The sequence below is a fragment of the Myiozetetes cayanensis genome, unplaced genomic scaffold, assembly GCF_022539395.1.
Source record: "Myiozetetes cayanensis isolate MyiCay16 unplaced genomic scaffold, myiCay2020 scf12, whole genome shotgun sequence".
Taxonomy (NCBI): Eukaryota; Metazoa; Chordata; class Aves; order Passeriformes; family Tyrannidae; genus Myiozetetes; species Myiozetetes cayanensis.
The window spans coordinates 14,648,326-14,670,192 of NW_026086826.1; the positions used below are offsets into that span (position 1 = coordinate 14,648,326).

At 35.8% G+C, this 21,867-nt stretch overlaps 1 protein-coding gene across 1 annotated transcript; it reads right to left on the bottom strand.

Moving 5' to 3' along the window:
* Positions 1–680: 680 nt before the first annotated feature.
* ODF2L (outer dense fiber of sperm tails 2 like) lies at positions 681–20,005 on the bottom strand. Its single transcript, XM_050306942.1, is given in 17 exon segments — positions 681–2,629; positions 3,115–3,240; positions 3,907–4,069; positions 4,155–4,240; positions 5,700–5,756; positions 6,283–6,426; positions 7,552–7,656; positions 8,448–8,558; positions 9,173–9,308; positions 11,264–11,373; positions 11,889–12,074; positions 14,964–15,080; positions 16,358–16,429; positions 16,661–16,723; positions 18,217–18,310; positions 18,312–18,376; positions 19,620–20,005. Coding segments are annotated over 17 exon segments (1,872 nt in total). The 5' UTR covers positions 19,728–20,005; the 3' UTR covers positions 681–2,500.
* Between the last annotated feature and the right edge of the window lie 1,862 nt (positions 20,006–21,867).

Here is a 21,867-nt window from a genome sequence, read left to right on the forward strand (position 1 = left end):
TTAACAACTAAGTGATTTGGTTACAAAAAGTCTAATCTGGCTCTTTTTTGAGTCAGGACATCAGACAGGATTCTAGTAGAAAACATTTTGAGCTGCATGATAACAGTCCCTCCTTAAACTTTTCCCAGATATCCAAGTGTTGATTTCATTCACCATTAAATAGACAACTTCTTGAAAGGCATGGTGTGCTAGTAACCAATCACACTCCACTGAGGACTCATCCATATGGTGCTCAGTGATTGCTGTGTGTCTCCTATAAAGATATCCCTTAAGATGGCACATGTCTAGCCCAAAATTATTGAGTATTTGTGCTCTTACTGGAAAGACTCCTTCTTACAGTAGAATTTATAGCAGTTTTTGTGTCATAGGTAGGAAACAGAAAAAGTTCTTCTATCAACCTTAAGCCACTAATAAGCTTCTTGGCAGACAGGATTAAATAGGGTAGGGTCCCAAGTAGCCCTAACACTTACGCTTCTTGGTTTAAATTCTGTGTTGCCATGCCTTAACACATCTAAAGCATATTGCAGACTGCAGTAGGGAGTGGAGAGCCCAAGTCAGCTCTTTAAGATCTGCCAGTTTCAGGACTCTACGTGCCCACAATTTAACCTAATTAAAGCTCTGAAACTGTAATTTTTTAATAATAAAACATTTATTATTTTAAAAGAAGTTTCATAGAAATAAAATAAAGAACACGGAAATAAACATCATCTTTTTTCTCTAAATGAGTTAGAGATCTTTAAAATGCAAACACCATCATCAGCTAACACCAGTTCAAGAAGAAACTGAGAAAAATCAAGTGATGTTTGTGACTAGCAGCCCTATTTCTACCATGCAACCATCCCCCAAACAAACAAACAAACAAACAAAAGGGTAATGGAGAGCCATAAAAGCCAGACAGAACAAACTAAAAAGGAAAAAACTATCTAATTTCCTGGATAGCAAAAGATAGGCTGAAATCAAGTCACTGTACATCACTGTATCATGTAGCAATGAAAAGTGTTCAGTTTTTCATGACAACCTTTTAAAAACCGTTCATGGACTGAACCACTTATTTCCAAAATCTTTCCTTCATGTATGATGACTTTCAGAAATGTTTTGATATTTCATAAGTAGCACAAGCAGAACTAAATGAATACAAATATTTCTAAGAGTGTGTCTGTAATGCAACCCTCCTCTCCACATTTAACAGAAATATTTGTTACTAGCATGTCATATATAATAAATTATAATTTTATTTTTAAAAAGTGCTCACAAGCAGATCATTAACACATTAGTATTTGCTGGGATAGATAAGCTTTTGCCAAAAAAAAAAAAAAGAAAAGAAAAAACATCAATATTCAACACATTACTAATAACTAAAAATGAAACAGAACAGGTATTGTCCATGCATGAACTAACTTTTGTTTTCTATCAAAAAATACATATTATTAATGACACGTTGTAAATTACATATATTTAACTGAATGCACTACTTTTCCAAAAATATATCACAGCATACATCTATAAAACCAAGTAGAATTTAGAATTAAAACCAAAATCAGAACTGTTTTTTGTATTATACCTGTATCAGTTGAATATTCACATGTGTTTAACCTGAGGCACAAATCAGTCTCACTCAACAGCAGCTCTTGAGCTCCAACACAAACAATTAAATATCTGTCTTACTGGACCTGTGTCACCTTGAAAGGTGGCACATTCAAAGCTTAAATTATATATGCATCTAAAATACTTTCCTACTTATATTTATAAAATATTACTTTAGTATATTCCTGAGCATTATGGAATGTAGGGTAAAAAAGGCTGGATGGGACAGCCTTGTGGTGGCAACCCTCCCATGCAGTGCAGCAGTTCATGATATATTGGTGCTACACTACAAGGCAAAGAAAGGAAGGGAACCTAATGCTCTAAATTTTTGCTTGTCTTAATAGCTTAGATATCATTTTCTCAGGCAACTAGGTTTCTACAGTAACAGAAGTGCAATGACTGATAAACACTATATAATTCTGGATATTTAAAATATGCAAATTACTATTCAACCAGCCCATGGGTGTTTTCTTCCTCCATGTGATTTGAAAGATAGCCTGTGATCACTGCATTTACTGTGGACTAAAAGGACACATGGAAGGTTTTACAGCACAGGACCTAACAAAGGTAGTCAATTCACAGACCAATTTACAACTTTGTGTGCCTACCCCACACTTACACTCCTGCCACTGCTGTCATGCAGTCTGCCTTTTCACTTCTGTGCCATGAATAATATAATTGTTTATATCAGTAATACCAGGTCCTCTTCCTATATGACCAGCCAGTAGGATATAAAGAAATGACTGACCTGCTTCTTCCTGCCCACAACAGATATTTTGCTAGGGAAGAACTAACATTGGAGTACTCAATCCTGAAAAATACTACAAGAACTATAAGAACTCAACAGCTTTTTCTCCAGCTTTTCCTTAGAGCCAAATCTTGAAAAGTTTCTTCACTTTAAAATAGGTTAAAGAGTTCAGCCAAACATTGTTACATATGCAGCTTTCAAAAACTGCACATAATTCTGGATGCTCTGGTTCCTGTTCTCTGATTTCTGCAGGCTGTTCTCCAGCTCTTTCAAACATACTTCATGGTGCTTTTCATTCTGGTAAAAAAAGATAAATGCAAAGCAACTTAAAAATACTGTGTAAATTAATCAACATAATTATCTAAGACAACTGGTACCTAATTTTTATAGCCTTACTTACTTGTAAAATTTTTCAGAGGCTCCACAAAACCAAAGGTGATAAAAAAGGTCTCAAAAATATTGAAACTTTTAGTTATGTTAAGTAAGGATCAAACTGAACATGTTTAAATAGGTTTATAGTCCAAAAAGGCCTTGGAACATAAAAACCAACTTCCTGAATTTTTATCATGAAAGATTCCTGGCATCTCAAAACTATTATGGACAACTGTTAAGTCAATGGGAAATGTCAATGTACAAAGTATGTTTTCAAGTTGAATTAATTTGCTGCTCTGAAAAGAGTGTATCAATTGTATTAGTAGTGTGCTTTCGGTTAAAGGAACTTTTTCTGTAAATGGTGATGTGGTAAGTAATCTCTTAAATCACAAACAGTATTATTTACTCACATGGTGAAATATGCAGAGGAGTTGGTTTTTTTCTTCTTTCCCCTCTCTCACTTCAGATTCAAGAACTAGCAGTTTTATCTGAAAGGCTTGTTCTCTGTATGACATTTTTTCCTGTTCTTCAGCTACCTATAAAAGTAAGGAGAGAGAAATTATGTATGTTTACTCTTTCTTAAAGCCCAAATTAAATTATTTTCTTATATAACATTAATAGCTCTATTTCATACTCTTTCATCTAATACTTTATTTCTTTCCCATGCACAGAAATGAAAAAAACCTGAGAAACATTCTGGATAAATTTGAAAGATATTTCAATTTGAAAAAAAAATGTAATATTATTGGGAGTGGAACCCTTTTTTAACTCATTTTTTAATTAAGCCAAACTTGTAATTTTTTCAAAACCAAATAAATATCCTCAGAGAGTACTGAAAAAAATCAGATAATTTATTTCAACATGATTAATCTGAAATTACAATTTCATACATATTTTCTGACTAAACTAATACAATTACTACAATCTAAATTTCTACACTTCCTCTTGCATTTGATTTACTGTTTGCATCTTTTCTACCAATGACAAAATTGAACTTAATATTGAAAGCATGTAAATTTTTCCTTTAAAAAGAGAAGGATTTCAATATCAAAGTTCTTTGGGGCTTCCTATTCCAAAGAAAATAAAAGGCAAGACTAAGCTTATCTTGTACCATCATTTTTTCTCGAACACATTTGTTTTGAATGCTGTTTTTAACTAGAAAGTGACAAACAAGACTGAGAGATGTATTAAATCACCAATACCATTTTTCTCCCTTTCTCCAAAGCAGATTCAAGTTGTCTGGTTAATACATTATATTCTGCAATTTTCTCTTCAAGCTTCAATTTACTGTACTGAAGACTCTGATCTTGTGTTCTGAGCTGACAAGCAAGTTCTTCATTCTGAAATTCCATCTTTCCTAATTGCCTTTACACAAAAGAGACAATGCATTATAATCCACTATAGCAGAAAAGTGTAGGAATTAATTTCAATCAGATTTTTTAAAGGTTACCTTTTAAGATCTTCATATTTCCTCTGAATGTTGCAGTTCTCTTCTTCTAAGGAAAGACTGCCCATAGAAGTTACACTATTGTCATCCTGTGAAAAGGATAATTTGTTTCTAGTTGAAGAGACCTATATGCAGTATCTTGCTAGACTAAAGTAAGCTTGCCTATTAAAATCCAATCAAACAATTTAACTGTAATTTCAGATAAATGTTATACTATATTCAGATAAATGACATATTTAATTCAAGTAAATGTTATCTTGTATTTAAAACAAATAAAATACAGCCAAAGAAGCAGTCTAAAAGTTTGTGTGAACACTTTAAGATTGAAAATCTGTTATGTAACAAAATGAAGTCCTAAAAAACTTCACATGCTGCTCATGCAGCCTTATGTATTAGAGCTGGTCAGGTCTACCTCCCAGCAAAAATAAGCTCCCTCACACTAGAGTCACAGAAAGCATAAAAATAACACTGCATACATATATGTGGTTATTGCAGATAAACAATGCAGCACAGACAAAGAATTTTGGAAAGAAGTGATTATCAAAAAAGAAAACCGGCTTCATGAAAAGAGGTGTATCAGCAGTGGAAGCTGAAGAAAGCAAGAAGTCAAACTATTTCCTCTTGCCCAGCAGCCAGATGGTTCAACTTTTACGTGTTTTCTTTTAAATCTCAGAACATCTCATCAGTGATGAGATTATTGCGCTTGCTACCCCTCATCAACAGCAGATTAGCAATAAAGAGCCACATCAAGAGCCTTCTGGCACCATTATTTAAAGGGACAGCCACCATCATTCACTGGACTACCTCAAGCAGTCCCATCCAGCAACTTGAGCTAGTCTGCCTGATTTTGGTTGTGTGAATCACAGGCTGCTCAGCTGGCAGACTGGTAGGAGCAGAAACTAGTCCACCTGAAACCCAGAAGAGGATTTCTGTACATGTGCAATTGCTTCGAAAGGAATTTTGCCAAATTCTGGTCACAGGCTCAAGGGTCAGAATCTCTAAAGGACATCACCAAGACCTAATGCTGAAATCTAATTATGGTTCCACAAGACTAGTGATTTTATGCCCAATTACTTCACTATACTTAAGAGGTTCTTTTGCACTTTTTCAGGAAAACGTTGTTAGACTGAAATGACATACATCATTTTACATGATGTACTAACTTTGCACCCCAAAATTACCTGTTGCCTAAGTACTTCACTAAGCAGTGATGGATTTATAAGTTTATGAGCATTCCTGGAAGAATGATTTAAAATGAGGCAAACAAGCACCAAAGTTGATGTTATAAAGATCATCTTGACATGAAATTTAAAACAAAATCAAGAGCTGTGATTTTTATAAACATATAAAGTCTATGGGAGTCCAGAGCCTCGCTGTGCTTCAGCTGAAGCTTTTCCAGGAACACAGGAAAAGGGTTAAGCTCTTTTCCCACCCTACCGATCCAAAAACCTTTGTTATTTGTGTTAGCAGGGTATCCTCGTCTAACTCAAAAGTTCATTTAAAAAAAAAAATCACACAGAAGAGAATAAGAAAAAACCTTAAACTTACCCTGCCATTGAAATTGATGTCACAGAAAAAAAAGGCTGAAGAAAATTCATACTCAGACTTCAGAGAAAATACAAGTACTAGTGTTAAATACAGTCAAAAATCGAAATTATCCTATTAAAATATTTTTTTAAAATATTTAATCAACTAAGATAATGTAATGAATAAAATACTCTACTTCAAGAATGTAATTTATTGGATCAAATATTGTATGGTTTATAAATTAGTCATTAAAAACTAAGGTAGAATTAAATTATTTCACTATAAACAAACAATAATGAGACCTGCACATTTATTTACAAGGAAGAATTCCTCAATGCATCTCAGGACATAAGTACTCAAAAAGATCAAGAATATGCTTACTCTGAAAATAACTACTCTTGTGACATAATGAATTCACATGAATACAGTTGGCAACAGTTTTATTTGCATTGTGCTATTTCTACAGAAGAAGCTTTTGATTTATGAAGCGAATAACAAAGGAAACCGAAAACTGTCACACATGCTAATAGGAAAAAAATGTCCCCGAGACTTTTTTCCACATAATTTTCTCATTTATCTTTAAAAATCAGCATGTTCTAACCACCTGAACCTGCAGCTTCCTAAGGGCTTTGCATTTCTGTGCACGGATCCTTTCCCAGAACATAAGTGTTTGCTTTTCCTCAGCTGCTTTCAGCAAGTCACAAACATGTTCTAACTCCTTTAACTCTGCCTCTGTTCTGTCCCTCACCTGCATGGTAGCATCACAGGAGAAAAATGTAAGTGTAAAACCATAAATTAATTGTTGTAGTACTTTATGGATGTCCATGTGAGTAATAAAGCTGAAATTCTATGCAAGTTGCATAATATTACCTGTTTATAAAATACTGACAGAGATACAAGTTAACCCTTGGAGAAATTCCCATCTCTGACAACATTTCATTAAAGACTCGGTAACACAGTGAACAAAATTATGCAAATCTTAGCAGTTCATCATGCAATACCCAAACTTGGGCGATACATTTTGTGAGAAGGCATACAGACACACTAAGTAGCTTACAGAAAAAATTCTGACCATACAACTATTGTAGTATTTGAAAAGAAAGCAGCACCTCATGCCATCTGAAGCCACATACAATACTGTGTAAATATTATTTGTGAGATGAGAAAATATTTTTCTGCATTCTAAATATCCATCATGGAAAGATAAAGTCAGTATGAAATAAAAAGAACACCTAAGATGCTTCTCTGCGAGGACTAATTTTGTTCTCTGAAATAGAACATTGCAGGCAAAACCTGTCCCTGTCTCAGCTTTATTGTTTAAAAAGTAAGTCTTTTGATGAGTCGTGGAACTGGGGAAAGTGATTTTGATTCTAACCTCATATCTTTTTCGGATGCTTAAGAATGTACCAACTGTGCTCCAGTATTTAGCTCCATCTGCTGAAAAACTTAAAAATCACCTCTGTATGTATTCTCAGTTTTAACTGCCAGCTTAAAAAAAAAAAAAAAAAAAAAAGAACAAAGGAAAAGGCAGCCTTACATTTGCTTCCATACAGAGCTTTCACAGCTGCTCTGTTGAGAAGTCTAGTTTCAAAATCACCAGCAACAAATCACATTTTTGAAAGCGATAAAAGAATCCTGGAATTCTGAAATAGCAGCCCAGCTACTTAGTCACTGCTCTAGGAACCATTTCTCCCCTATTTGCAATTGTGTGGTATCCAAAAAACCACCAGCTCTGGAGAGGAGTCAGTAAAACTCTCATTTAAAAACAAGAGACAGTACCTTGTGACTTCTAATAAGTGCATCCCAATAATGCAGGAAAGATCAGTGTCCTACAGAATTGTTTGGAAACATGCTTTATTACTGCAAAACTTACCTTAGCTTCTTCCAAGCATTTGTTTTCTGTTATTTTTTTGTTTTCATTTAAGACTCTTTCATACCTGGATTTCAATTCTTCTACTTCTATTTGTAGTTTTTGTACCTAGGACAACATATATTTTTCACATATATTTGCAAGGTCCTTCTTTTAAATATAGAAAAGATAGAATCATTAGTATTCAGCATAAAGGAAAACCTTTTATTTCTAAATAGTATCTTAATATTTGTCATTAGTTGAAGTTATTTATTTTCATTATCCTACTCACCACAGTAAGTATAAATGGATAACCAGGTAAAGAGCAGTTGAAAAAAAAAAATTTGATAAAAAGCCCATTTTAAGTTTTGTTTGTTTTGCTGGTATTTTCAATGTGTATTTACCTATTTAAATAAAAAGGCTCACATGAGAATGTATATTTCTTGAATGAACTTGAATTTCTTGAACTTAATTGAATATTTGTATACTGTTCTTAGAAATACAGAAATAAATATATGACCCAGTAGAGGTAAAATAGCATTGGATATGTCCACTGAAGACATCAGATTCAAACTTAGCTTTTTAAATATACAGTTTACTGGGTTGCTAACCTGCTTTTTGGAAGCAGATCTTCTCTAAGCAGTATGCAATCAGCTCTTTTTGCTTAAATGAGCTTTAACTGGGCTTCACACAGTTCAGTAAGGATTATGTATACTAGTGACAGTGTGGAGACTACTCTTTGATGTGGTTTGTAATAGCACTCTCTTCTGTCATGCTCAATATTACAACAATATTAAGATCACCATGACAACAAATCTGATCTATTACAAACAAAACCTTTATAATTTCCTCGAAACTGCTAACAAATTAAAAAAAAACATATTTGAAGATTTAAAACAACTTGAAAGATTTCAGAACACCTCATTTTTATGCTGTTCAACGAGATTTTCCTGCAGCTTTTCCTTTTCCTGCAGATGCAGCAGCTCATGTTCAACAGAAACAGCACTTTTCTCTAATGTAGCAATGGAAGCCTTGATTAAAACATAGAAAATATAAAAATTGCAATAGTGTTATTAAAATAACACATTCTACAATATGATTTTACTAACAAGTGACCTGCAGGCATTAGAAAGAGTGACACTGTTATTTAACCTGTCAAACAAAAATGATAGTCCACAGTTCATTTGTCAGCTAACAAGAACATTTACCTTGGAGAATAAATTCAATGCAAAACCTGTAAATTCTTTAGAAGTTGAAATAAATAATTAAGGTAAACTCAGTTCTTTCAGTTTGAAAGAAATTTTTACAAACATGAAAGTACAATTTCTAATTAAGCAATTGTGTAGCTACTGAAAGTAAAATAAATAGCATCCTGGTTATGCAGATGGATCATCAGACAACCCTGTTCCTAGCTTTGCCATAGATTACCACTGAAATATTTTCAATGTCTCATTTACACTTACAATAAAAAATTAATGGCAAAATTTATTCTACAGGTTTGTGATCTCTAAACAGAAAAATTAACATGGTTCATTATGTATCAGAAATGTAGAGCAATAACAACTATCACTGGGAAGGGAATTAACATGGTTCATTATGAATCAGAAATGTAGAGCAATTCAACAATGATTTATAATGGTCTCACCTTTAATTTTTCATTTTCATAGTAAATCTTTTCATTTTCAGAGTTACCATAATTTAGCTTTGCAAGAATTTCCTCCTCTGAGTTTCTTCTCCATTCCTTCCTTCTTTCCAATTCTTCCAACAGGCTTGTGATCTGACTTGTTAGACAGGTAAGAACTTCTATATAATATACAATGTTTCCAAAGCTCTCACTATGAAAATCAACTGGAACCATAACACATTCTCCTTCATTGCTCTTGTTATATATATTATAAATATATAACATATATATATAACATATCTATTAAAAATAAATATATATACATATGTAAGGTAGAATGCATTTAAGTATCCAAAGAAAGGACTATCTACTGAAATAAGATACTCCCCAAAGGAGGACAGTTTCTACTCCAAGGAAGTCATTCTAGTTCAATTACAAATTAATTCATTACCTCATGGGGAAGCTCCAGAGTGGCTGTCCATCCAAAGAGCAGTCTGGGAGCACACCCACACCATGCCCTCTGGAATCCCTAGCCCAGCCTCTGACTGGCTACACCACCCCTCACTCCAGCCTGGAGCCCCAGAGTGGCCAGTGAGCTGGAAGTCCCACCTGGCAGGGGGGTGGTCACAGAGGCCAGAACACATAAATACAGCAGCACATGATCATTTCTGTTTCCTAGGACTGACTTCCACCATGTGAAGACTTCCATAGGACTCTCTGGCAGTAGCTATTTTTCCTCTTAATCTCTTTTCTCTCTCTGTCTTTCTTTCTTTACTGCTTTCTTAATATTTTGGGTAACTTAAAACCAGTGGGTTGGATTTTGCTAGGTTGTGTGGGGTAGAACATGCTAAGCCATAGCTTTGCTAGAATGCTTTGATTTGGTTGTATGTTACCCCTTTTAAACTTTTGCCAAGATCTGTATTTTCATCCATATTTATCAGTAAAAGTGTCTCCTGAAAAAATGTGTGCAATATTTTCTCTTTGTGCCATTTCAAGGTGTTAAAGAACTGAAGGCTCTGCAAAAGTGCAGTGAGTGTTCTTTGGAGACTTATGAATATTTTAAAAAGTAAAGCTCCTGTTTGAGCTTGTCGTTCCATGGCTGGGGTCTTACAGCCTCACTCTTTGCTTTTCATGTTAATAAAGTTAACAAAATTTGTTTTACTGTCAGTCATACACTGCTTAGTAGAACAGGTCTTGTTCAAATGGTGCATTTCAAGCAAAGACTTATATTTTCAGCTGAAATAAAACCAGCAAAAAACCAGCTGGAAGCAGAATGAGTATTTGAGGGAAGTATCATAAATGCTTCCCTTTTCTTGTTCTTTCCTAGATGCTGTCTTACACACTGAACCAACAGTGGGCTAGACAGATTTCTAGACTGATGTCATGTACCTGCCCTTCTCTTAAATATTTGAGCATGGATCAAGTTCTTTGTAAAATAAACATTGTCTGAGACTTAGAATAAAGGCACCTCCCAGTTCCTTTGGCTGATTTGAATTATAGTCCATATTTCTACCAACAGAAAAGGTAAAAAAAAGAACTCTGAAGAAAATTGTGTATCCTTCATATGAGTACATTAAGATTTGACTGCATAGTTTGAATAAGGTTTAATAACTTTGTGCTGCTTTTCCTTACATGAATAAACTGTTCAAATGGGCACCTGAGAGGAAACCTTCTCTATCCTTTGGTGAGGTGAGACATTAGTGGAATTGAAATAATTTTGCCATCATCAATGTGAAGTAGAAACTAGAACCCCAAGAACATTCTTCTATACTGTAGTATAAGGGGTTAACACTCAAGCTGTTGAATCAGTTATTAAATCAGTGGTTATGCAGAGGCAGTTTAGTAGCTACTAGCAAGTTCAAGCTAATAAGAAGTATGCAGGAATATTCCCCTTTATCAGTAAGTAACATAAAGCTTTAAAAGAAGGGAAATGCTGCAGAGAGAGGTCTAAAAATCTTAAATTTGTTCTTATTTCCAATTTCTAAATCCTACTAAGAATTTTAGAATATTGATAAATTCATTTACATTGTCAACACTGAGTACTGCACTAATAAATATCAACACTGTGTGACCACAGAAACAAAAAGAAAATACATCAACAGTCCAACTTACTTCTTGAGATCTTCTGTCTGAACTTCTAACGTTGTCTTTTCTTCAATCATTCTATCATGCTGGTTTTTCCAGACATCAGCAGTGGACCATATCTCACACAGTTTGGCTTCCTAGAGAATGTAGAAGTTATAAATTATGTAACAAAAGAATGCCACTGAAGAATGCCATTTAATTCTACAAGTTTTTCTGAACACAAGAGCTATTTAATATAAGACGCCTTTATTGGATCTCCCTTGTACGAAGCAAAGTAAATTTTGTCTTGTCTCAAAGTAAAATAAATAAAACTGCTTTATTCTCTGAGTTAGTTGGTGCTTATCCATAAATGACTAACAGGAAGATCAGGAGAGGTTTAACCAAAAGTTGATGAGACTCCTCTTACTACAGTTTGAAGTGTACAACCTCATGACTTAAGACAGTCATAAATTTTAACAAAACAAAGGTAGGGAATAATAACTGTCTGCATTTCACTTATAGCGACCCTTTCCTTAACCAATGAACAACAAAATTAAAGAGATACAAGGACAGCATGACCAAACAACTTCTTCTGTTTTCCACAGGTGAAAGTCTTCCAACTGTTCAATTTAAAACAGTACAGCACAACATTGCTCACAGCAGAGTCACTCACATGTTCTCTTATTTTGGAGGTTAAATTTTTTGCAGCTTCTTCAAAGAATTGAGCTCTTTGTATCTGAGACCTCATTGCTTTTTTCAGAGCAATCTTGTTTTGTTCACTTGTTTCCTTTAAGGTTGACTTCTGGCGTTTGTATTCACCAGCTTGATGTTTCCACTCTGTTATTTTCTTTTCTAGAGTCTGCAACAGAATTAGACATCAACTCTTCAAATTCTAAACCCCACAGACATTTTTGTGATATAACCAAGAATAGCAGTTACATATATAATCTGTTTCCATGATATCTTTGTATCTCAAATGGGGTGGTTGATACGAGTAGCTAGCTGAGATACATACAGCAGTAGACAAGAGAAAATACATATTGGGAAACTCGTTACAAAGGTCTGGAGAAGAGGCTGAGAAGGTGCAGAAGCAGACACGAGTAAGGGGAAAGATGGCAATCTAAACATTGTTGTGTCTCTTGGAAATTAATGCAGAATTTCATTGTAGAAGGCATGACATGGATGTTAAACCCATTTATGAGGGGGAAAGTAGCATGGTTTCATCATCCCTAGAGACTGAGATCTGTAAAGAATATTACCTTAATGATGCTACCAGTGATATGCACTGATGTGTTAGAGCGTGTGCTCTGAGTCTATAGGGACACACACATTACAGGTCTGCAGATAGGCTGTATGACTGTACATGAAATTCTAATATGAAAGCTATTGTCTTGTATTTGCTTTTTTTAAGTCAAGAAGGTAGGATAGGCTGGGGTCTTTTCTAGAATATATTTATTATGATATGTTCGGATTAGATGACAATACCACCTTCTTGCAAGACTGAATTTTTTTCCATGCACAAAATGGCCCCACTCTATCAATAAAACAGATTTGCTTAGTGAAGAAATTATTTCTTAGTGAAGCAGAAAATGCAAAAAGAATAGATTTAGCACTGTCTTGCCTACAGCAGACAGTTGTTTAAAGATAATTAAAAGAGGCTATCATAAAGCTTGACCACAGTGGTAAATTACACATATTAAGGGTAACTTCTAAATATCATTTCCTGAGTGCTTGATTTTGTAGCACTCAGGAAATAAAATACATTCACATTAAATGTATTTTAAAGCCTTTAATTATCAAACATGTACAAAGTAGTCAAGATGAGAGCTGGGTTCTACAACTGCCATCATACTATCTTCTCTATTGCTGTTATTATTTCTGACTAATAAATTTTTATATCACTGATGAAAGCAATATACTGGTCCCATTCATTGCAGGAAGGTGACCTCTAACTTCATGACTTTTGTATTTTTCATCTACATATCACATACATATGAATGGAAAAAACCATTGGACATTAGAACACTACATGATGATGTACAATAAAAGCAACACCAGATGCTGCACCAAGCTACTTTAATAAAGACAAGTGTAAATCCCATTCATATCACTTATTATTCTTCCACCAGTGTAAATAAATTCCTCAAATCAGTGATAAATATCCTAATTGTAAAAATGATTACTGCATTTTTTTCCTTCATTGTAGTCTAGGTCTGACACTAAATTATGTTCTATAAGAATAAAGACCTACTACTTAGATACTGACTATGTTAATGTGCCAGCCTTATTCAAGATACACTTTGCCAGTTGCAGTAAAATATGCATATTATGCACAAGAGGATATCTCTCAGCATAGGTCCTGCTAACGGCCTCGAAACTTTTACACAGTCAATGCAAAATGTATGTGGGTTTCCAAGTAAAAGATGGTCTCAGGTACTGGCATTCACCAAACAGTAGAAGTACTACTTCAAATATAAAATTATAAAACCCCCCTCAAACATGCAGGAATTAGTTTTCCTATATAAATACTTACAGGGCGTTTAATAAACAAAGATGTGGTTTGATGGGGTGCCAGATGAACACCCTCAATAAATGCAGCACATAGAAAATCTGAGTCTATGTATGGATTTCTTTAACTGTTGGTATAAGTAAACAAATGTTATCCCCTGTTATGACCACAGGGGGTCACAATCACCCTAAGAATAAGTGCTTTGGGCATTAGTCAGTGACTGCGGTAAATTTAAATTGAGAACTGATTTCCGAAGGGTAATGCTAAGCTTTTGCAAGCTTTGTCTAGATATTAATAAAATCATCACCAGGATTAAAGCTAGCCACTGACTTCAGCAGTTTCTGAAAGCAAACAAAACCTTTAAATAACGATTGAATGAAAATACAGTTGTATATCCATTAACTTTAATGTAAATATCGTTGGAATTCTATAACTGTATTAGGTGGAACAAGAAAGCAATTTTTTTTTAGAAGAAAATTAGGTATTTATGCAGAAATAGGCATATGTGGCTTGAGTTGATATAGGTTGCTTAACAACTTCAAATGATACAATTCATAGGAGATATATGGTAGTAAAAAGTTTGGAAATTAGAAATACATTATTTTTAGACAGTGTTTTCTCATTCATGCCTATGTTCTTGACAGGTTTCAAATACTGAAATCTGAGGCCACATACAACTCTAGCCTCTCACATATGACCTCTTTCTTGTCTTCTCCTAAAGCTAGCAACTGATTCAAATGCCCAAATTTAACTCTTGTTTTCTAGAATAGAAAATGGAAATTATTTAACCTACTTTAAGCAAAGAGAGATTAGGCACTAGTCTTAAGTGTTTCACTCTTAGTCAATATTAAGAGATTTATTGATTCCTTTATAGACAAGGAGAAACAGGGTGTGTTCATCACCCCTATATTAGAACAGAAACAGAACTTGCCTATCTTTCTCTTGACTATACTGAGACTGTCTCTAGATAGCACAGTTAAGTGAGTGCAAACACTTCTATATTTGTTAAACTTTGCTTCACCAGAGATACTTATGTGCACAAGTTGAGAAAATAATTTAAAAAAACCCCTAAAACAACCTTGCAATTAAGATAGCGTGGTCAGGCAGACCGTGCAAAATACAAATACATATGATTTTTACTGTTTGGGATTTTTCTTTTACCAAGAATTTGATTTCAAATCTGAAATAGTTTTGCTTTTTTTTCCCAGTAAACTGGAACACAAGTAAAAATCTTCTGACCTGTATTTTTACTTTTAATTCATCATTTTTCACTTCTTTTCTTTGAATCTGACACTGCAGGTGAGCTTGTACCTCCTTTACTGATCTTGACAGGTGGTTTCCTTTCTGTGTATTGAGCTAAGAAAGAGAAATAAACACAAATCTATTGGTCTATGGAGATACACTGTATGATGCTCTCTATATTGCTTCTACTTTGCCATATTTTCTAACTGACATTTGAATGTCCTCAAAAGCTGGAAAAGATAAAACATGCTCTACAAGTATATTTACAAGCAGTAGCTTGCTACTAGTAGTATTAATATTAATCAGAAATCAGAAACTTGAAACACTATATGTATAATTGATGCCTCATATTTAATCTGACTATAAGTAGTATGAATATGGCCTGGAAGCATGAACACAGAAATCTAGCTAGCAGGATGACTAAAATTAAACTACACTGATTAACTGTACTCTGATTAATTAGACCTGAACTGATCTTCATTAAATTCCAAAGACCATCATCTGCTATTAAAAGTATTGATCCATTTAATTCAAACTGTAATTTTGGAGAAATACATATACTATAACAGAAGAGGCAATTTATGCCATCAGAACTCGGGTCAGATGATTCTATGAAATTTCTTCCAAATTGATTCCTTTAGCTCATTCTAAACAAGAAGCAATCAGGTAGAAAATCGTCATATTATCAGTATAGACCAGAAAAAAACATTGAATGTACCCTTGCGAGTGTTTATTATAGATACCAGTAAGAAAGGTAGACTCAGACTCAATCAAGTATTGATGAAAATACCATTTATTGAAGATAACATAAGAAGGAGCATAGAAAATAATTTATCCCCTCAGATGCTGGATACCCTAAATTGTTCAACATTAGGTAGATCTGTAGTCAGAGCAGGGCATGCTACACAGATTCCACCAGCACTAAGGTCTGCTAGCATTGTGGTCTTCAGAATCTTTATAGGCTTTTCTGTTCAACATTTCTATTTTAAAACAAAAAGATGTTTCTATGAAAATGTGCTCCTTCACTTCAAGATAAGACAAGGACATGCCTAACTGTGAACAACGTCTGTTTAGTTTACCCCATGATGTTTCCTTATAAGTGCCTTTTTTACAGAATTATTGCAAATCAGTATATGAGAGGTCAAAAGTCACTAGTCTGGATGTGTGCCCTTCCCTGAACCTTGGGACATTAGTGTTAAGGATAACCTGCATCCTTAGTAGGATTGGATTCAGTCTTGATGGTCTTATGATATTTCTGTAGGAAACATTTTTCAGGATTTTACTTTTTTCATAGATCTTTGAAATAATTACTTTTCTCAAAATTTAAATTTTTAATTAAGAATCTAGTACATTGGAAGGAAACACTCATTTCGACAGAACTGGTCACTCACTTTTTCGCACTGAAGCATGGATGAAAGTTCTTTAATCTGTTTCTCCCTTTCAAGTATTTTTTTCCTGAGATTCTTCATGGAAAAAAAAGTAACAAAGAAGGTATTTTAACCTCTGTACACAATAATAATAATAAAATGCAGCAATAAAGCACACTGATGAACATTTCAGTTGTAAAACTAAGATTTCATTTTGTGATGATAAACCACAAATATTCCCTCTTTGCCACTGTTACTGGAAATAGTATGACCCTGTGATGTGGTCAATTTCAGATAGATTAAAAAATAACATTTTAATTTACTTACTGTATTTTGGGTTTCATTTTCACTTAGCTTCTGTATCAAAGTGTCAATGATTTCACTGTTTAACTGCAACACAGGAAACATTAAAAATTACCTCTGATAATTACCTCTGATAATAACTAATTTAACATTTTTTCAATGGTTTCAAATTGGTTACATGTCACTTGCTGCATTTTCAGATCTGGTACATATGAATATAAAAGCTCAAATACTCACAAGCTACTTGGTGGTTTAAACCTTAAAGATTCAATTTAATTTGTGCATAGAACTTTGTAGCTGAAGGAAACAAACTAGGTTTATTCCACACACCTACTTCTTTCTTAATTTTAGCCAAAAGGGCTCTAAATGTCATAAATAAGTGTTATTTAAGCACATAATCAAATGATAAAAGTATGTAGAACTTGCAATGTTTCAAAGACTAATAGTAAGTACTAAAGCCTTTCAGGAACCTCAGTTGGATAGGAGAATTTGAAGATTGAACCAGAAAGCATAGGATGAAAGATCACAAAAATCAATCTACATTAGCTCTTACTAGAAATTCAAAAGATATTGTGATATTGTCAACTAAACTTGTCATTTTAAATTGTCCAACTGTGTGTGTGTGTGCATGTAGTTTCCTATTTAAAAGAAATAGACTTGTGTGACTTTCAGATTGTAAATTCCATTTCAATTTCACTAATGGGAAGATAGCAACTTACTCAAGCTGGAAACATCAGAATCAAAAGTTTTACCACAACTCCTTCATTTTATCCTATCCTGCATGTAATTTCTTATAACTTTCTGTAATCTCAATCCCATGCCTATCTGTAAAGTCAGTCCATGGACCTCAATTCTGCATCCAGATTTCAACCTCTGCATGCACTGCAAAATTATAAATATTGTATTCAGTACCAGTCCTAACCTTTCCTGACTAAAGTGAGTCAGATTTGCTATGAGCAAAAAAAATAATATATAAACAGGAATGGTGTTTTTGACCCCACAGTAATTTATCAGCAAAAATTGAAGTACTTAGAAGACTTCACAGAACTGAGAAGTGACCAGAAACCTAAATTACTCATACCGTCTTTCCATTCTTAGGAGAGTGTCTTCCCCACAGTTTGTTCTTTGTCAACTTTCTTTTTGTTGAATGATCAACAAAAAGCCTCATGCTGTAAGAAAACTAGTACTGTTTATGAAAACCTGAAACCCAAAAATATTATCTTCAAAATTAAAAAATTGTGTTCAGAATAAACATCCATCTTCATTAGCTTCTGAGAGTTAAGAAAGTCAGCAATGACAAATCACATTTAATTTTAAAAGAAATCCACATTCTTCACTCCATTGAGTTCTGTATGACTCCTCTGTTATACAGGAATTCAATATGATCCACCTCCTGTTTTAACATACATAGTTTGCCAAAATCCTTCTAAATATTTAGGAACTTTCTTAGTGCCGAGGACATAACAAAAAAAAAAAAAATCTTCCCAATACATCTATTAAAGAAAATGACAAGACTAAATGCTTTTTTCACACTTGTGTAAGAAACATACATTTGCATTGATTCTATGTTTATGTCTTATATATTTTCCTAGGTGGTGTTCTAGACTGTCAGATTCTTTACTTTAATCAGTAAAGTATTTTTCATCTTGCAAGGCTTTTGTAGTTCTATGATAACCTTTTATATGGCTGAATCAGTGAACAGAGCTTTCCTCTTTCTCCTGGTGGTACATATGGTTTTCCCTGAAATGGCATTCATAATTACATAGCATTTAATTTCATTCACAGTTAGGTCACTGATCTTGCTAATTCAAGCATAGCAACATAAAACAAGTCAGTTCTTCAGGAGATCTTTCAGGAGAAATTTTAAAGTTCAAAGAATCATTTAGGACTTCCAAGAAGGGTAAAGGCCTGTGATATCACAGGATGTACCCTCAAACTTTGCTCACAGAACACACCTCATCTACAAGGCAAAGGCAAACAGTTTACCTCCCGTGAAGGTGAAGGCCGAGACCTGCTCAGACACCAATGTTATTTTTCACAGCAGACTTCTTCCAGTTTGGAGGTGGCAATGGGTTTCCTCTTTTCCCAGTTTGGCCCAGGCAGGGCCACTCAGGAAAATTATGATGCTCATGTCATGGCAAGACCAAAGCCATGTATCAGGCCTACTACCTAAATGCATCCCGTTACCCCCCTTCCTTATCAAGGACTCTCAGTCCTTCTCCAAACACCTCTCTCCCGCCTCCCCCTCACACTCCAGCACAACTGATGCTCTCACCAAGCACAAAGTTATCTGTGTACTCAGTGCTCCACTGACTAATCATTATTTTTTCAGAAGTGGATTACATTGCCTTCTCCACCCATCATTTCTCCTGTGTTCAGCCTGTGCCAGGTGCATCTCCATCAAAAGAATTCGTCAGAGTAAGGGTTTATATTCTTACCTCCATATTCTCCTTCACATAATTGAGAAAATGAATAACAGAATTTGGGGAGTTCCCAACTAAAATGATCACTTCTCACAAAATCAGAATGCAGACCACTCTGCTTCCAACTGTTGTCTTCAGGCAAATAAGTACACTCCAAGCATCTTTTTTATTTTATATAGGTATGTGTGTGTGTGTGTCTTGTTTTATTACAGGCTTACATTTCCCAGCAGACCTCAACTTGTGCAACACAGTGCAACTCTGTAGCTTTTTCTTGGATATATAAACAAAACTAAGTTCTTGAATTTAATTACTTCCTGTGAAAACAGCATCTTGGAGGATTAAACAACATGCTTCATTTATCATAGCCCATCTGTGTAAGCAGAAAAGAACAAATAAGAATTTTATACATAGTTTCAGTATACTGTTGCTGTGTCCAGCACTGCCACCCATTTTTTGAAATATCACCTACTTCCCATCTAAAGCTAGGAAGTATATTTTGAATATTAACAAAGTAAATAGAATTTAAAATATCAAGCCTAACAGGAACAGAATGAACTTGCCTCAGTAGCATGAGGAAGAATAAACTTTTCCTGAGGATCAAAGTCCGCTAAAGGAGCAGTACAGTCATGTACAGGTAAAGACGAGGATGATTGTGATGACGATGACATTTTGTTTTAATGCTGTATAACAAGACAATGTATGTTAACATATATTGGTGTTCTGTGAATCAGTAACTAAAACATGATTTGCATCCCATGTTGTTCCAACTACAGTGGTACCACTGTACCAGACCAAGTAAACCCCATACACATTAGAGATACAACGCAGCTAATGCAACTGAAATCTTGCACACATATTCATACTTTGCAATCGCTTAGACAGTACTGAATTCACAGACTTGGTACACAGAAATCAAATCCCTCCACGGCAGAAAACTGAACAGAGGAAGGAGGTAGTAAAACTGGCAGCTGTGATTTCCCACTTCCACGGATCCCGGCACAGAGGGCGAGGCACAGGGGCACAGGACACCCAACGCCAGCCGGAGCCCAGAGCTCAGCCTGGAGGTCTCTCTCCTCGCCAAACGCCCTGTACCCACCGCCTGCGGCTCCCGCTCCTGGGGTGTCCCAGGGTGACCCCCTTCAGCACCCCTCCTGCGGGACAGCCTTCCCAGCCCCTTCCCAGCCTTCCCGCGGGTTACCCCCGCCTCAGCACCCCTCCCTCTGAGTAGTGCCCCCTCAGCACCTCCCCCGCGGGACAGTGCCCCTCGGCACGACTCCTGTGGGGCAGTGAACCCTCAGTGCCCCTCCTGTGGGGCAGTGAGCCCTCAGCACGACTCCTGTGGGGCAGTGCCCCTCAGTGCCCCTTCTGTGGGGCAGTGAGCCCTCAGCGCCCGTCCCGCGGGTCACTCCGTGTCCCCGGCGTCCCCACCTGCGCCCGCCGCCCCTCACTGCCGCCCCTCACGGCCGCCCCTCACCGCGGCCGCCCGCCGGGAGCCGTTGCCGCAGTAACGCGCCGCGCCGCTGCCGCTGCCGTTGCAGTGCCAGCCCCTCTCGGGCGGGAGGCGCTGGGGCACTCCCCGAGCCGGCCTTGCCCGACGCTCCCCGAGAAGCACCCACTGCTCCCGCTTAGGGACGGCGACCTCCGCGGGCCTGGGGAGGCGGTATCGCCTCTTCCCCGAGAGAAGGCGGTGGTGCGGCTGGCATCCACAGGTGCCTCGGGAAGCGGCTGTGCCGTCATCGGCTGGTGACGGTGTCCCAGTGCACCCAGGAGGTTACTCTAAAACCCAGCTGGGCAAGAAACGTGGAGACCTCTGGGGAGCTTTGGATCCTCTAGTTCACTTCTTTCCGGGTATTTCCACTGTTTGTTGTTGTTTTGTTTTGTTTTATTTTTTTCTGAGGCTAAACACCAATCATTCATGTAACCTCACTGTATGTGAAGCTGTTTTGAGCACACATTGGCAAATATAAAAAAGCCATGTATTTTTAAATAACCACATTCTGCTGAAGAATGAACCAACTACTCTTGCATCACATCACAGGGGAAAGCACTATTGACACTTGAGGTGGCACCAGTGAATATCGGAGACACTGCAATAGATGTATGGAAAGATCACCTTCAGATAATGAAGTGTGCAAAACAGAATGATCATGCAATATAAATATGACCACTTGTACAGATGCATATGTAGATGCATATGTAGATATATATAGACGTACATAGGCACATATGACCAGACGTGATTATAATTTGCAAGTTTTGTTTAGAAAAAATCATACTGAGAGAAATGTTACTTTTTAATGGGCCAAGTAAATATCAGCATTAGCAACATATATTAAGAAAAAGCGTAAGAGAAATAATCAAAATAAAACATATTGTTTGGCATCATTTTTAAATGTGCCAGTGTCTTTGTATTTTCTTCTATTGCTGGCAATGGAATTTCAGAGAGCAGTTATTCACTTTATACAGTCTTTGGAGAACATTATCTAGTCATGTGTGCCCAGTAATAAAAAAATCAAATGCTAAATTTTTTAATACCAGTAGACATAAAATCACTCCATCATCCATTCTAGATTGAGTGTCTGGTTGTACCTGAATTCCAAGGAAGATTTTGTCTTTGCATATGCAAGAGGCCTAATGCTTTGGTTTCTATAGGACCCAGAGCCTTGAACTGAGAATTCACCATCTCCAAAACACCTTTGCTTTGGCACTGCAATATGAGCTGTGGCTTTGGTATCTTATAGTCACCTCAGACAGAACTTGCTATAAGATTGACTTATTTTTAAAAGAAAAGAATAAACTGTTGCAATT